This window comes from Epinephelus fuscoguttatus, linkage group LG15 (assembly GCF_011397635.1).
Source record: "Epinephelus fuscoguttatus linkage group LG15, E.fuscoguttatus.final_Chr_v1".
Lineage (NCBI taxonomy): Eukaryota > Metazoa > Chordata > Actinopteri > Perciformes > Serranidae > Epinephelus > Epinephelus fuscoguttatus.
Genome location: NC_064766.1, coordinates 6,046,900 through 6,065,194, shown reverse-complemented (window position 1 = coordinate 6,065,194; position 18,295 = coordinate 6,046,900). Strand labels below are relative to the sequence as shown.

Below are 18,295 nucleotides of genomic sequence, written 5' to 3'. Positions count from 1 at the left end.
GGTCTGTGGATTATCTTGAGTAGCCAGGTCATGATTTCTGGAAAGAGACATTGCTATAAAATTTTTTAAATGTATTTTTTGGTGCTGTGAGCACTACAAGCTGAGTGCCATCTAGTTATGTTACACTGGAGAGAAAACAGACATCTCTACGGCCAATATCTCCAACACTCAGTAACTCACACCAAAACTATCTTGGTTAATAAATAGCACTACAGGTTAGGGTTGCAGCGGTATACTGGTTTCAAGGTATACTGTGATATGCAAACTGACGGTTATCATACTGTGTTCATTTGCTTATCTGCGGTATTAATAAAATGCAACTGGATGGAGAATCTCACCTTTAGTTTAGTTATTTTCAAAAGAGAGACTGTTTACACATACTTCCATTAAAAAGAATGATTTCAGGTTTCATTTGTAGCAATAAAACATTTGTTCAACCCAGGTAAAAACCTTCTGTGTTCATTCCTTTAAGGGTCACTGTAACTGATAGTAATAATAATTCTGTAATACCATGATACTGCAATATTTTCCGAGACAGTTATCATACTATGAAAATCTCATACTGTTGCAACCTTTCTATAGTTAAGAGAGAAAAATATGTATTTTTGATTCTGGGGTGAACTATCCCTTTAAATTTTAATTGCACTCCCTCATGTAGTGGTTTAACAGACAAAAGGTCATGTTTTCTAATGTCATGTATATAAATCCAACTTCCAAATTTTACTTAATACCAAATCATTCATTACTAAAGCAAACTTATCATTAAAATGTGTAATTATTTATGTTTGGCACTCACCACAGACAGTGTACTGGTCATTGGGCCGCTATCTGGACTGAACGTGCCACCATCTTGGTTCAACATAGCAGTTCCATCTTGGTTCCCAGGCATGCCAGGCAGATCCATGCCCTGCAGCTGGTAGGGGTGGTGTGGAGCTGAGTTGGAGGGGGGGTCCAGAGGGTGGTACGGTCCAGAGCGGGAATCGTGAGGGAGATGGGGGGGTAGCATGTGGTCTGGCAGGGTGGGGGGAGTGATGGGCGGGATGTTGAAGTCCTCGTCACCCAAACCACCCACTGAGTAGGACTAAAGAGAGATAGAAAGAAAATATGACACCAGTATTAAATTCCATAGCTATGTGTTTGATCGTATTCACCACAGTGTTTTTTTTTCTTACTGACTGATTCTTTACGGATGGGGGACAAAGTCAAATTTGGGAAGGCTGACATATTGTGATACAGCTTGGCTGGATGGACAATGTTGCCCTCAGCAGAGTGACAACTTGGAGAAAATCAATAAGAATTACATAGGGGACTATAAGAGACCAAAGTGTCATGAGACATTACTGTCAGACATAATAAATGGAAGAGATGTAAAAGTGCCCATCACCATTAACCCAGTGTACTTTATCCAGTCTGAACTACAGCTCTGTGTTGTGTCATGTAGTCATTCCTCCTCAGTCAGAGCTCCTATCACAGACTAATTAGCACTAATGATATCCCAAGCCTTGAGAAAAAAACTCACTCATTCAGCAACAGAACAACACAGTAATTTAGATGTACAAGCCTCCTTTGCCTGAGAGAATACGCACAGGCGGATCTTTGTGTGTAAAAATACATCAAGTGCTAATCTGACATACCAAAAGAAAACCAGTAGCAGCACCGTATATGATAATGAATTATTCTGAGAGCAAAGACAAATGAGAGGGAGACATGAGGAGGGAAATGGAGTGAGAGAATCATGCAAGAGAAGAGTGAGAGATACGAGGGTGAAAAGAAAGAGAGAGAGGCAGTGTTAGAGAAGCCCTCTCATACTAATCTGACAGAGGAGATCTTTTATAGAGACTGACAGCCTTTTCTGCTTGGCTAGCCACACCAGTCTCTCCCTCTCGTACTCCTGTGCTCTTCATCTCTCACCATCCTTCTCCTTCCACCCGTCTTTTGCCCTCTCACTCTTCTACTCTCATCGTCCCATTTCTCTTTCATCTCTCTCTCACTCTCATTCTCTCTCACTCTTTTCTACTCTATCTCAAACCCATATGCAGTGTTGAGTTATGAGTTGCGTGACTTGTGAGCTGAGTGATCAGTTAGGAGTGGAGTTATGTGATGTTTACGCTCACTATATAATTATCAGCCACTGTTTTCAAACCACCATTTGAGGTCATAGTTTCACCACTTTAAAATAAGATGGAGGAAAAATGAAAATAGGAATGTGCAACATGGAATATTATCACACCTTTCATTCCAAAAACGAAAAAGAACTCCCATTATCTCCTTTTCTATTGTTGACTCACCAGGATCAAACCAGGCAAACATTCAGTAATGCACCTGACACCTGACATGGGCAAACTGGAAATGTTTCTTTCCTTTAGAGGTTATGTGAAAAGCCAGACCTGGAAGGAGACCAAGAGCGCCAGTGCTTGGAATGGTGGAATGAATTTGGTGTGTGAGATGTCAGCACAAGACGTCTCCTGTGCGCATGTTTCACTTTAATACAAATTCTTAGTCACGTTTACATTCATGTGTTCTTAAGTTTAAGGATAACTCTGGTGATATTCTCTGTTTTGCTTTTAGTCAACAAATCCCTCGTGCAGACTCAAACCAACAGCAGGGTTTCCTACACATTCATTTATTTGTGGTAGCCCACCACAATAACAACATCTAACGCCAGGTACTGATTTTCTATTTTTGGAGCGGGACCAAGCGCTATTGGAATATACATGTATACTGTTTGATTATTTATTGCACCACACTCGGAGTGCAGAGCGTACTATAGGGACAGATGAAGCAGCAGAACTGAAAATGAAATGAAGTGTTCATTGCGCCGGGTCTAAAAGTTTGCATTCACTCGCCTCTGCAGTGACTCAAAATCCACAAAGTGCTGCTGAGGGAGAACTCACCAAGACTTTGGCCTGGGCTGTGTTTACAGACCTGTAAAAACCTCAGAATTTAGAAAGGTGACACAGGATGATCAGATGGGGGAAAAATGCTGACAGACATCTCTCTCATAATATAAGTCAATGGGAAAAGTCTTTTTGGGCCCCATGGCATCACGTGACAGACTTGCAGGTTGTTTGGCCACTGTGTCAAATTGGCTTGAAAACCCAGTGCTGTTCCCCTGGGGCTTTGGGCTAGCAGCCAGTTGGAAGTAGCATTAGCTGCTAATGCTAGAGTTGCTTGCCTTGTGTTGACTGATCCTGATCACCTTCTTAAGATTGTTTTTCATTGTTTTTGCATTTTCACCACCATTTGACAAATGGTGGTGTAGAAACAGGAGTGAGAGGAGAGGGAGTTGGGGGGGAATTACATGTGACAAAGGTTCCAAGGCTCACATCACAATGAGTATGCCACCAGCATATTTTATGATACTGCCACACATTTTGAAGATTGCAAATGCAATGATTTTAGGCAATGTGACACTTGAAGGTCCCAACATGAATAGATTTACAGATAGATTGTACGCTGAACAAAACTCAAAACATTTGCTTTTGCTCCCATTTTTCACAGGTTTAAGTTCAAGATCAAAGACTTATTTCTTTCTAATTTTGGTCGCAAATTGGTTAAAAACCACGTTAGCGAGCACTTGTCATTTTCCAGAATAAACCAGCCACCTAACAAGTGTGGGATATCAAGATGCTGATTATACACCATCATAACTACAAAGGTGTGCCTTGGGCTGGTTACAATAAAAGACCATTCTAAAATGTGCAGTTATCCAGCTATTATCTGATCATTAAAAGCAAATGTATGTACTTTATAAGTACTACATATGACAATATTATTGTGTCATATATTACTAAAGGTCAGGTGTAAATGACTTTTTTTTAATTCTTGTTCAGTCACTGAAGTACTTTAGCCATATTCTGCAATCATGAATATAATAAATAAATTTCCATTTAGAGACATCCATCATGTCAGTTAGTTTCAAAAAGTGAATCCTCATGTGTTTGACCACTAACTTCTACTACATGAGTTTTTGAGGCTGACCATGTTGTCATGTGTATCCAACACTGTGTTTATCAGGTTCTGACAAACCAACAAGTCCGACAGTCTGTTTCTTAGACACAGTGTCCTGCTGGAGCTCTGAGCTCTGCATAAATTACACTGTTTGTCTTCTCTCTCTTCCTCCCTCATCTACTCTCTCTATCATTTCTTCAAGTTCTGAATAAATTACTCTTCTCTCTCTCTCTCTCTCTCTCTCTCTCTCTCTCACTCTGCTCTTCCATTCATGTCAGTACAATAGCCTGTTCCCTGTGCACTGGGAGCTTCTGGGGAAACTAATGTAGTCAGGATTAAGTCTTTTCACAAATGTTGTGTTCACATTACACACTTCTCACACCTCCGTGTTCATACAATATGAAAAAGCACACAGGTTTGTTGGAAATGGATGTGTGACCATCAACATCAGTTTCTATGAAAGAATAGTGATTAAATGTGTCTAGGAGGAGAAGGTAATTGATATGTATAGATATCTAAAATTTATTCAATCAGATTAGAATTGTCTGAAATATAAATACATCTCTGTGTTTATAAGATGAAACAGTACATTTTCTGGGTATATTTACAGTATGTACATGATGTTTGTCAATCTGTTTTTTTTTTTGTTTTGTTTTTTTTAAAAGATATTTTTTAGGGCTGGATTTGAACCCGGGCCACTGCGGCAACAGCCTTGTACATGGGGTGCCTGCTCTACCACTAAGCCACCAACGCCCCGATGTTTGTCAATCTGTTGACACTGACTTGTAATGAGGATAGCTGGTATATTTGTATGTTCTGGACAAATTCTTTTTTTTTTCTTACCTGCATCTGCAATTTTTTGTTTTGTATAACAAGATAACAAGGACACCTGGGCCACATTCTCTGCATGCTGTATTCTCTTCCATCTGTCTGTTTTATTGTGTTGCTGTTCTACTGGGTCTGTAATGGTTTGTGCATTCATACTAAACCATCATTGTACAGGGATTACAGCAGGGTGCACGCAGCTACATGGTATGTAGGTTAATGCACATTATGTGGAACCAAAGTTCATAGGTACAAGTTCCACCCTGAAACTGCTAGCTGCAACCATTAGCAACTTTTGCTGAGGATAGCATGACAAGCTGATTGGCATGTGAGCGCAAATTTGACACCAGAATTCGTACAGTGTACTACATACGGGTTTAAATAATAATACATTTTTATAATAAAAAATGAAAATTACCAAATTGACAGCAGTCAAATGCAGATCCTCATGCATTAGGGTTTTTTGCACTGCACTGAACTCCCCCCTAAACCAGAGTATGACCCAAACTTTTGTGTACCATAACACCACTACTATCTACCGTAGACTGTATAAAATAATGGACAAAGCTACCTCGACCAATTGGTTTGTAGGCTCCCATTTTAAAGCTTCGAGTTTGGCATTTCAGCTGTAGCCATCTTGTTTTATTTGGAGCCAGAAGTGACCAAATTGGATGAGAGGGTGGAGTTGTGAAGGAGCGAGGGGTGGATCTGACTCACAGCCCGTGGTGACACCTTGCAGACAGCCTATCAGTCACAGGGACCACAACCTTCATTACGCGTAACTTTAAGCCTTAATAAAATGTAAATTGGTGAGTTATATAACAATTCATCCCACGTACAGTTGTCATGAATGGGAAATACGCTATTAAGACCAAAACTTTTTTGTACCTGGCTGTAAACATGTTTATTTTGGCTGTGAAGTTGGGCATTTTGACATCTTTGGGGAATGACTGGTTCCTAGAGCCAGCCTCAAGTGGCCATTACAGGACCTGCAGTTTTTGGCATTTTCACCCTGATTTCATGTATCAGCCCTGGAGGTTCTTTATCCACATACAGTAGTTGTGGATCTGATGATCTGAGTAGTGTCTGTCTACTTAAACAGCTCCCCTTTATTCATCGGTATAGCCTATCTTCTGAGAAGCAGACATTTTAAATAGATTGTAAATGCTGATAAGCCAAAGAAACAGACAGATTGAATTATCACAAATGTATCCTTTGAGTACTGCATATAAACACACACACATAGACACACTCATACAGAAGGTACAGTATGTGTTTGATGAATGCCTGATCTACATGTTCCTCATTCCATTTTCATCATTGTTCTCTGAATCAAATAATACTGTCTGATAGAGCATACTGTATGTGTGTTTGAGAGACAAAGACAGAGATAGACGACATGCATTTTAATGGATAGAAGGGCATCAGAGAATATAAAAACATCAAGTTTTCTTCATTTGTTTGCATAATACTGTAATAATAATGTGCATGCATGTGTGTGTGTGTTTTGTATGCAAGCATGGTGCAAGTTGGGGGATTCCCTCCAACCATTTTGGTGGCTACATGTATCACCACTCAGACAGATATTTAATCCACAACATGCTATGTTGTGAGGCCTGTTGTGATACCAGTAAAATGGCTCCTATATGACAGCTGAGTATGCACAAGTTTGGAGAAATAATGATCAAGCAGCACAGCACATATTTCATGTGAATGATAACTGGGATTTATACTTGGGTTTCTTCTTTTTCTTAAATGTGCACTACAAAGATGTAACCTGTGTGTTAATTTAGCAAGGTGATATTTTATCAAAAATTTATTTGTTCATTTTTTTGTAGTTCTTTCATATATTGTTGATTATGTGTACATTTGTTTTGAGGAGCTTTTATTTTGTTAAATGTTTTCGACACAGTGATGTCATCACCTCCTGTAGATTCACGCTTCTCTTCTCAACTCGCTGGAGGCTATCCCGAGGAGAGGTAAGATTATATGGTTTCTCTGTTGATAATGTGTTTAAACATGGTTAAAACGCAATGCAAAGGTTCAAATTGTGCTTTGAGTAGGTTACACATTATAACCTCTAGTTTTATACTATACTTTATTTCACTGTGTAAAAGCACTTTTGTCAAGTGCAATACTTACATAAAGAACAAATTTAGCCAATCCCAGAGTAAGGTAATGCAGGGAGAAGATAGTTTATCATTCGGCCCCTGTTGTCTCCCTCTCTTCTTAAAGGTGTGTATGTTTAAGCACAGAACAGGAAGTTGCTGTCCTCATTATTTTAAAATGCTAAGTAGATGCCAATGCAATTGTAACTGTCACTATACGATCAGCATGAAATTATACATTCAGTCCGCTAAAGGCTACGCTGGGGAGAGGTGTGAATGTTTAAGTACAGAATAAGTAGTTGCTGTACTGATGATTTTGAGTGTTATGCACAAAATAAATCCCCTCCAGCTGGCAAGAATTTGTTGTCTGACTCATTCTCCTACACAACACACAACGCAGAATGTTTAGCAAGATGGCGTGTCAGTTCAAGCTGGCTACACACAACACAGCTGGGTTCAGTAATAAGTTCATGGCATAACCATAAAATCACACAAGAAATAGCCGTTTGCCACAACATTTTCAGATACTTATGTAACGGTCAAAGAACTGACTGGTAACTCACAAATTTGCTCAGACTACATGGCAGGCTACAGTTACTCATGTCAGCCCCACTTACAGGAAAGGACAGTAGTCTTGCATTCACACATACAGATTCAAGCACTTGATGCGCAACAAGCTGCCATTCATTCAAAGTGTAGTTTCCAAATAGTCCTGCCCTCTGCTATTTAAGACTCAAAAGCTGTCACATGGTGCTACCCAGAAATTAAGAAATGTTAAATTTCATGCAAATTAGACACGACCAATCTTGTCCTTGTTAATAAACTCAGGAAGTAGACACACTAAGGATGTCTCCATCAAGTTTTCTGGACCCTGTTCCCGATCCAAATCCTTTAATGTTGGGTGTCTCTAATTCTGAGTCTGATCTGACACTTATTTACCTAAATGTTAATTAAATATGCATCTGACTCAATGAAATAACAGGTGCAGGCTTCTCATTTCACCTTAATTCTCCCGAGGTCCTGAAGGCCTTGGTTCACTTGTACTTGATAAGTGTATATTTTTTGACATTAAGCATAGTTTTTTTTGGAAGAATGCAATTTTTGAAATTGACGTGAAGGAATCTGTTGGAAAAAAGCTGTATCAGTGTGTAAGAGTTGTTGGGCCTACAGAAACATTCCATCCACTTGTGATTGTACAGTGGTGTTACAGAGAGCACTTAAACCCATCAACAGCCAAGTTTCATTTTGGCCCATCAACAAGTTTGTTACTGAATTAATGTTAATTACAGCTGATAGGCAACATTTGCCATTTTAGCCAGTCAAAGTGACAATTGGGGCCAACTAAAATAAAAAGCTGCTCTTTAAAGAGAAGATAGGCAAAGAAGAGAAAACAGATTTGTTACTGTTGGAGCTTCACAAAATTTGCCAACCTGGAACAGAGTCAATCACCGGTGCAATCACAGTTGTTCACATTCAAAAACTAATTTTAACTCTCATATGGGATTACTCTCACATTTATTTTTTCTTTGGACAAATCAAATCTTGTCTTGTCTGCCTTCCTTGCCTCTTGAAGTAATCAAACAGAGGACACATGATGACATTAAGAGCAGTGTGAACACACACTTAATTAGCAGCTTAAAAAACAAAACAAAAATGCAGTTGTAACATTTCTTGAAGCAGGTTGCACAAGTGTCAACCATAGACTGTATGTGAAGATGGACGATGCGTCTCCACTTCCTCCCACTATTAAAACAAACAAACAAACAACAACAAAAAAAGCACCAAAATATCCCAAATACAGCCATCTTGCCATCCTGCACTGGTGATGTCATTTTGATTCAGGGTCCTGCCCATACACACATCCAACTCAACTGTAAGCAGAGCCATTGTTTGCTAGCACAGTGATTGACACTAACAGCTGTCGTACATGACGTCTCACTAGGGCTAGGCAATATGTAGACATCATATCGTTATCTAGCTATGAGACTATATATCATTCATCATATTTGATTTTGGATATCTTTGTATCATGATGTGGCATAAGTGGTGTTTTTCACCTAATTTTAAAGTGATGTAAATTTATCAACTTGCCAAACCTTTTGTTTTATTGCTTCCTTAACTCACTTAGTTGTTATATCCACAGTATTGATGATTATTGATAAAAAATCTCATTACTGGGCGTCAGTGGCTTAGTGGAAAAGCAGGCGCCCCGTGCCCCTCCCCCCCAAAAAATATCTTTAAAAAAAAAAATCTCATTAAAATTTCTTGAACAAAACAAAACAAACAAGAGTCATCTGTACAACTTTTTTTGCATCAGAGAGGGTATTGGGTCAGTGCTTTTGAGGAGATTTAAAAATATTGAGATATTTATCGTGTCTCGAGATGAAGCCTAAAAAGCCCTGCATCTAACCACCATTTTTTATAGCATCAAATAACTGCATCCACTAACATAGAAGGGGCGGGGTTTATGACAGCCACCAGGGGGCAGTTGAGATGTTTTGGCCTCACTTTTGGGAAGCTGCCATGTCGTCCATCTTTATATACAGTCCCTGATGTCATTTGCAGAAGCTTTTACTGCCATCCCCTATAGACGGTACACATCAGCTTGTTTACATCTGCAGGTCTAAACTGCCGCCTCTGTTATCTTCCATCCTGTTCAGCAGCAGGTGGTGCAGGTTGGAGTAGACCTGCAAGTCCTGTTCTGTAATGGGATGCTATTTTGGTGTGCTTTTTGGTGCATTTAATCAATGCTCTTAAAAAAAAAAAAAGACACTGTTGGTTTGCTAGTAGTGTGTCCATTTAAGCTCAGCCTTTAGGTGTGAGTTTCAGTGTTATAAAATCACCTGAGAGACAAGTGTTGCCTGGAAAATGATGCGTTTGCGTGTGTAAGTTTTGTGTGTATTTACCCAAGGCAGACGATGTGTGTCAGCCATGTGTGTGTCCCTCCTCCAGTGCTGTGAGGGCGGGTTGGGTGGCGTCACCTTGCTGAGAGGGTGAGGGGGCTGTGGCACACGAAACTGTGAGAAGAATAACAAAGACAAACAAAAGGTTCAAATGGACCCAAAGGCCAGAAAAAGGTCAGAGGTCAAATGAAAAGGTCATGAAGAGGAGCAAGGACAAAGCAAGAGGGAGGGAAAGATTTCACAAGAGCCCTCGCTCACACACACACACACACACACACACACACACACACGCAGTCTCCCTAACACAGGTCAAAATATTTTATCTCTATGGCAGAGTAATATTGCTTTTACTTTAACACAAACTAACAGCTACAACTGAAATAAGTTGAAAGAAAGAAGAGAAATAAAATGAAAGCTTGAGAGCTACTTAGAGAAAGAAAAAGATAAGAGAAAGAGGCTGTAAATAAATTGCTTGTTCATTCCCTCCACAGCTAATCCCTGATAAGAAAAGGTTACATCGAGCACCGTACAGCTGCAGTGAACGAAGAAAGACAGACACATATTAACGTCATAAAAACACATAACAACACTGGCACCGACAGGCTAGTTAGGCTGAGTAGTTCATGTTCATGTTTATATTTTTCTTCAGGAAGAAGTGCGATGATTAACATGTTCTCATGCTGCACATTTATTAATATTTACACAGTCACACCTGGAAGCCTCACACTACAACCACAAGCACTGATCAGCTCTATAAAGCTGGGCAGGCAGACATTATATTGATTAAAGGAATAGTTCAATATTTGGGAAACATGCTTATTTGCTTTTGTGCCAAGCATAAGATGACAAGATCAATGCTACTGTCATAGCTGTCCATTAAATATGAACTTGGAGCCAGTAGCTAGCTAGCTTGGCTTAGCATAAGGACTGGAAACGGGGTTATGTCAAGATAACCAGAGGAGGCTGCTCGTCACTCTTCATTGGATCACAACTTATTGTTTTTACACTTTGATTAGTGCGCTTTAGAGGTGCTGGGAGGTGATAGTTTGTTGGTCAGAAATGTTTCTTTTCCTCAAGCCTGTTTTGACATTTGGTGGTTTTGAATTAAATGTTTTAATAACAAGGCTATTGCATGGATTGTCATGACATTTGCTTGAGACATTTATGTTACCCTCTGGATGAACTGTAATTACTTTGGTGATCTTCTAACTTTTCCTCAGTGCCATCATTGGGTTAAAATTTATTTTTTTTCCAGTATTTTGGTTTATGACCAAATACCTGTAGAGCTAATTACATTCACATGAACCTCAGCTGTACTTTGTGGTTACTGTCACTTAGCAAATGTTAGCATGCTAACATGCTAACCCTGTATGATGAACACTGTAAATATGTTAAACATTTGCATGTTAGCATTGTTAGCTTTCTGAGCATCTCAGCACGATTACGTTATCTTTCTGCCAACATCTAGGGCTGCACTGATGAGTTTGAAGCTTCATTCATAATGTTGACATCAGAATTTTAAATCAACATCTGAATGCTGCATAGGATTCTTTGCATGTCTGTTCATTCTGTGAAAATGTCTGCCGTCTCCCTGTTTCAGGGTAAGATCAGTTACATCACACTGCTACTCCACTGACGAATAAAAAAAAGACAAGAGTGAGGGTCAGACTGGACTAATATTGGTCACATCCATCACAACAACCTTTGACTTTATGGAAGCAATGCACTTCAATAATAGAGCCATGAATTCTTATTCCACACACCACTCCCTATCTTCTTATGGCACAACACTATGAATAAAACATCAAATCATAGATTCCTATACCACACAATATTCTCTACATTGTACTCTATGAATAATGTATTTCCAGTGGTGTTTCTTATTAATATAGGCTTTGCTTGGTGGTGAGGTAATTCTGCACTAACAAACACACATCTTACTCTCTAGAGGCTTCACTAGGTCTCTAGAAACTACACAGTGAATGCAGTTACACCCACAGCCATAAAAAAGACAGAGTTTGCTGCATAGTGCTGTTCCAGGACTGTTGCTTAGTGATCTAAAAACAGCTGATCTTTAACATGTTGGTCATCGCACTGAGGTGACGTAACAAGACAGCTGTACATACACCATCAACTACCCGTAAACCTAGATCTCAGTTTATGCAATGAATGCAATATTCTCAAGTGAAAATCCAACCATGTATTTATTCTCCACGCTTCATATCCTGTTTAGTATCTCAGGGGGCGGGAGTCTTAATCAGCAATAATTTGGGACAAATTGGATGTTTTCAAGGAAATTTCTTCAATAAAAAACATCAGTCATTAAGCTCACATTTTTCATTCAGATAACATGCAAGCTAGGATGGAAATAATGATTATTTTGATTATGGATTAATATTCTAATCCTACAATTAACTGTTTAACTTAAAAAAAAAACATTCACATATAAAACACATACATTAGCCAATGTGCCAAAGTGTCAATCATATACCATACACAGCAAGTCCATCTAATTTTCTTAGTTTGATGGATATCCATTGTGTATTGCACTGTACATTTTCAGTATGTATGCACTGATTTATTGGCTGAACATTGGTATTGGCCAACCTTGCTGACTGCCACTGGCCTATTGGCAAATAAGATGGCAGGCACCGATGGCAGTGGCTGATGTGTTTCGTCACATCAATTTTGTGGAGGCTAAAAAGCTGGGCTCAAGGCTACTATGGTTCTAGAAACAATAGAAAACCTGCTTGGGAAGAACAGCGATCTTCCCCGGGACGCTTGCAGAAAGAATGCAGTAAACTCATTATCCACACATCAGAGGATGCACTCAATTCTTTCCCTGACAATGATACATTGTGATAAACAAATCTTCGGCAGAGCTAGTTAACATTAGCTGTTAGCCAGGGTCTCCCACACATTCATTTGTGGCAGCCCACCTCAATTAAAACATCTGCCACCACATTTTGATTTTCTATTTTGGGGGATGGACCATTCATTAGAAGGGCTGCTGGAATATACCGTTCTCTTATTTATTGCTCCACACTCTCGCAGTAATATTTTTACGGTTCTCAATGGTTTCTGTTTTTTTTTTTTGTTTTGTTTTCTTTTGTACCTTCACTAATTTCTTTTATCATCTACTGCATTTCCTATTGTTTATTTTTGCTTTTGTTTTAATGTGTTGCATCTTTATTTAGAAGCCCTTTAAGGTAGAACTCTTGTATGAAATTTGTTCTATAATAAGTTTCTATATTCAAGTTTATTAGGGTCCAGGAAGCTAAGCTGCCAGAACACTATTGTAATCCTAGGTATTCTTCTTCTTCTTTCTTCTTCTAAGGAAATCATACTTCCCATGGGTGAAAACTCACCAAACTTTGCACAAAGGTCCAGTCTCATGCCAGATATCATCAGCTGTAAACTCAAACCAATAGTCCTGATGGTGGTGCTACAGCAAGCGTCTAAATTTCAAAACTTTGAAAATTCATAACAAATCAACCATATGTGCTACAACTTCACAACTTTCATCAAACTGTAGCCCCAATACTGAAGAAACTTGTGTACATTTAAACCTATTAAAAATTATGAAGTTCATCACTCTGTTTTCAAAAACTGTAAAACTTCTTAAACCTATCTCCTCCCACAATTTTTGCTCAATTGACACCAAACTTGCTACAGAGCACCTTCAGACTGTCCTACAAAAACTGTTTCTCAGATTTTTGATTTATCAAAAATTGAGCCTACAGTGCATCAAAATGTTTGACTATAAACGGTACTGTAAACATATACATGCAAATTCTTGCTAAATAAATCTTCAATGTTCATGAAAAAATGACAAAATTCTAGAGTCATGGTAGATGATGTGTGGCAAATTTCAGAATTTTATCTCAAAAACTGAATTTTTGACAGCATTTTGAATTTTGCTATAATGTGAACAATTGGAGTCAATGTAAAAATGGCAATTTTAATCATCAGTTTTTCACTTATGGAGCAAATGAATCATTGTTACAAACAAATTACCAACATCTCCATGCTGTCTAAATGCAGTATGTGTATTTTCAGATTTTTGTCTGAATAACTGAATTTTTTACAGTGGTTTAAAATCTGCCTTTCCATGCAGGGATGGCTGCTTTCCTACACAACAGTGAATGGCTTACTGAATTTGTGAAGCCACTGTTGAGTTGCTACTTGCCAATTAGCTCAGAGCGGTAGATGACCGTCTTAGGTTCCAGAGGTTGCGTGTTCGAGCCTCAACTGGTGAAGGATCCAGTTGAGGCTTAGAATGCTTATGCTTTTTTTGTTTCGATAACTGAATTTTTTACAGTGGTTTGAAATCTGCTTTTCCATGCATGGACGGCTGCTAAACCTGCACGTCTGGCTTAGTCAATTTGTAAAGCTACACATGAATTGTCACTGACTAATTAGCTCAGTGAGATAGAATTTGATCCTTAGTCTCAGTGGTTGCGAGTTCAAGCCTCAGCTGATACAAAAGGAAATTCGGACCCAACCCATCTCTGCGTATAATTCTTCTTCTTACTATTATTATTAATAGTAGTAGTAGTAATAGAACTAGTATTACAATATGAAGTCAGTCAACACGATCTAAAAGTGTAATTGACAATGACAGATTCATTTATATCATTTGGAACTTGAATATTATTTTCAAGCCTGTTAAGTAAATATAATAGTGAACTGCCTGAAAAGATATCATCAGTTTATAAAGCAAACTAATGTTATGCAAACATAAAATACAGGAACTACTTTAAATGCCAGAATTGCATATAATAAGTAACTCCTGTGGCAGGCTACACTTAGAGCTCAATAATCCTACACAGTACTGCAGTAGTTCTCCATTTAGCTTAGAGATAGAAATTCATTGTAATGCTTTCTGTGCCTCAGGTTGACTGCAGTAAGTGATATTGATTTGTGGAACAGGAAGGGAGGAAAGTTGATTTGATGCAACTGGAAATAACTGCAAAGACTGAAATAGCTAAAGGTGAACTCAAAGACACAGAGGGGCATGATCAAATGATCATAAAGAAAGATAATATCATTAATGCACTACGCTGTAAATTAATCGCAACATGTGCATAATGGCAAAATTTACTCGCCTCTCCAATAATGCTCTGCAGTACACTGTGTAGTTGCTGTTACTTAAGTGGGGCTCTTCATCAGAGCTTTGGGTTTGAATGGCATTCCCAACTATCATGGACAATAAAGCCTATGATAGTAGAATCACAATAGGAAGTAGTTTCTTGAAGCCTCAGATATCAATTACCACTTCATGTCTACAGACAGAAAATAGAACAAATTTCTGTCTCACGATATATATATATATATATATATGTTAAGTTTTTCACCATAATTGAAGGGATATTTCACCCCAAAATCAAGACAACATGTTTTTCCTCGAACCTGTAGAGTTACTTATCAATCTATATGGTGTTGGTGTGTTCTATGCAGTGATACAGTTAGCAGGTATAGTTTGGTACAAAGAAAATAGTTCCTGCATGAAACTGCTCACAACAAGGATTTTCTTGAGTAACCAAGTCATGATTTCTGGAAAGAGACATCATACTGGAGAGAAGGCAGACATCTCTACAGCCAATATTTCCAACACACAGCAACTCCCATCAAAACCATCTAGATTGATAAACAGCACTACAGGTAAGAGTAAAAATATGTATTCTTGATTTTGGGGTGACTTTCCCATTAACAGCTAAATTGTAACTGATATTGGGGAACCATTCCGCCCAATGGACTAATGTTCTTCCTTGCAGGGACAAAACAGCAGCACATCCATTCATAAATATCACATGTTTGGTTCCTTTATACTTCCCTAACCATATTAGCAAAGGGACAATATATAAGAATTCCCTGCTAAAATCATGTGAGCATGAAAATGGATTTGACATGTCTGTATCAACGTGATGATTGCTTGCAAATTAAAAGAATCCTCATTTGCTAATTTTGTGCACACCTGCCATATATCTGTTTATGCTTGCAACAGACTGTTTCACATTTACACGTTAGTAATTCCACTTTTGAAGAGTGTTTTGACAAGATACAGCACATCCAATTCTGTTGGGAAATGTTACAACACGTTCACAACTAATTAGTTCCATTTAGAAAAGAGCTCAATGTAATTAGAAACAAGGAAATGTCAGAGGAATGGCTTCATAGGGCAATCACTCTGTCTATGTCTCTCACACACAAATGAACAAAGTAATACACACACAAACCTGATTGGCTGAGGGAAAGTCAAGGCCTGCTTCTGGCATACCCAAGAACATGGTGTCCCCATCCAGCTGGAGAGAACAAAAACGCAAGAGCAACAATGTCAACAAACTATAACCATACACAAAGGAGGAGCAGGTCTGGGTCCTGTTCTACAGTAACAATCAGTCTTGAGAAGAGACCTAAATTGTCTTATTGGTCATCACACAGATGCTGAAATTAGATTATTTTATCTTAACCATCTGTAAGCCAAATATTTGCTATAGCCAGGTTTTGATGCGTTGCTTTTCCTTTGAAACCCCCCAACATGGTTTTGTGAGGAGACCATAATAATAAATGACTCCTTCCAAACAGAATAATGACATCATTGACAAGGTTGAGGGATATTGTGCAGCAAAACAAATCCCAGCTGAAATCACAGAGAGAAACTCACAGTATTACCTTACCCACATGGGACAACAGACAACTAAATAACATGGATGGTTTATTAATTGTTTAATACGTATTTCCCTGTATGATCATGGCTCCAGTTCCCATTCTCTTATCTGTCTTTCTTAAAGTGTCATTGGATTTTAATACATACATTAGACCTAAATACATATATGCAAGGATAAGACCCAATACAATTTAAATTGAATTAAACTGTATTCTTGCTACCAAAATAAATAAATAAATGCCCACATAAACATGTGAGGGAGCCTCCTTTTCCCTGTTCCTCCAAGGCATCTTTCCACTCTCTCCAGCTTCTTTAACTGTGTCTCAATTCCATACTCATTATTTAACCCCTTACTAGTGATTTTCAGTTTACATTCATCATAAAGATGCATTAATCTGAGAGTGGATTATACAATCATACCAATGTATGTCACTATACATACTAACAAGTATATGTATATGCCTAAAATGTCATTTTTTGGCCACACGTTTTCACACTGGGAAAGTGTCCCAACAGAGAATACTCAAACTGTCATTGTGTCTACTAAATCTTAATGGTTGATTGTGCTGTTGATACACAAGTCGCGGTGTGATTGCCATTTGTTGGCTTATTTCCCATTACACCATTTCTTTTCTAAAACAGGAAATTATTGTGCCATCGTGTTTACTCTCAGCATAGACTGTATACTATGATAATATACTGTATGTTATACAGCATACAATGAATGGTATTCAGTATGGGCTTCAATTTCCTCATTTCCCTCTCTTATCTCCCCTACATTTCCTCCTGTGGGGCCACTTCTCTCCTTCTTCCTCCATTAGCTCTTATTTGTCCTACACTACAGACAGCAGTGAAGAACAAAGGTTTGAATGTCACTGTCAGAGGTACCCAGTACCACTCATATCACCACATCGCATATTCACTTTTAAGTGACTAAAAGCAGCTTATGTCATCCTCCTCTGATAGGATAAAGGTTATTGTTCATTCACTGTTAGGCAACATTATATACTGTCAGGAGACACATTTTAGTCAATAATTAGTTTTAATAAATCAAATTAAGTCTCTCTTAGACACAGTAATGTGTGGCTGCCTTTTTCCTGCCACTGAATACTGTTTGTAGCTGGTCCATCTGTCTTTAAAAGCTGCGCATTACAGAGTCATTTCATTAGTTTTAACCTAGGGTCTTAGCTCTCAAGTATGAAGCAGAGATCATGTCATGGTGTTTTTAACTCTTGCTGGTTTGTTTTCACACACATAAAATCATAGGAGCATATGCTTTTGCATATTACTTCACTCAACTAAAATGTCAAAGCAACACTTATTTTTGCTCCCATTTTTCACAGGTTAAAGGTAAAGAGCTAGGACATTTTTTTATGCACACAAAGACTTTTTTTCACATTTTGGTCATAAATGAGTTAAAATCTGTGTCAATGAGCACTTCTCCTTTTCAAAGCTAATCAATCCACCTGACAGGTGTGGCATTTTAAGATGCTATTAAACAGCATCATTATTACCAAGATGTGCCTTGGGATGGTCACAATCAGCACTACTGCAGACCACTGTTCGAGATCAACAAACAACAAAAAGTCATTGCTGCGTTTCCAGTGGCTTTTTAGGTTTTTCTGCCTAAACCTAACCTCATGTCAACCACAGTGTTGTTGAAATGTAAAGTTTCAACATATCTATACATAATAACCTATATATACGTATCTGTGGTTTGCAGAAATGTACTATACCAACATTTATTCTGGAGACAGTGTTGACAATACAATAACATACATACAATACGCAAAATTACTTTAGTAAGTGCATCCAGTGTCATCTTCAACAACACAGAA

At 38.4% G+C, this 18,295-nt stretch overlaps 1 protein-coding gene across 2 annotated transcripts in view; it reads right to left on the bottom strand.

Moving 5' to 3' along the window:
* tox (thymocyte selection-associated high mobility group box) overlaps window positions 1-18,295 on the bottom strand; it is a 71,125-nt gene that overhangs the window by 30,037 nt on the left and 22,793 nt on the right. For both annotated transcript variants that reach the window (XM_049598745.1, XM_049598746.1), the window contains 3 exons: window positions 16,027-16,092; window positions 9,791-9,901; window positions 797-1,081 (listed from right to left, as the gene is read on the bottom strand). In XM_049598745.1, coding sequence (XP_049454702.1) covers window positions 797-1,081; window positions 9,791-9,901; window positions 16,027-16,092 — 462 coding nt within the window. The remainder of the gene's footprint in view (window positions 1-796; window positions 1,082-9,790; window positions 9,902-16,026; window positions 16,093-18,295) is intronic.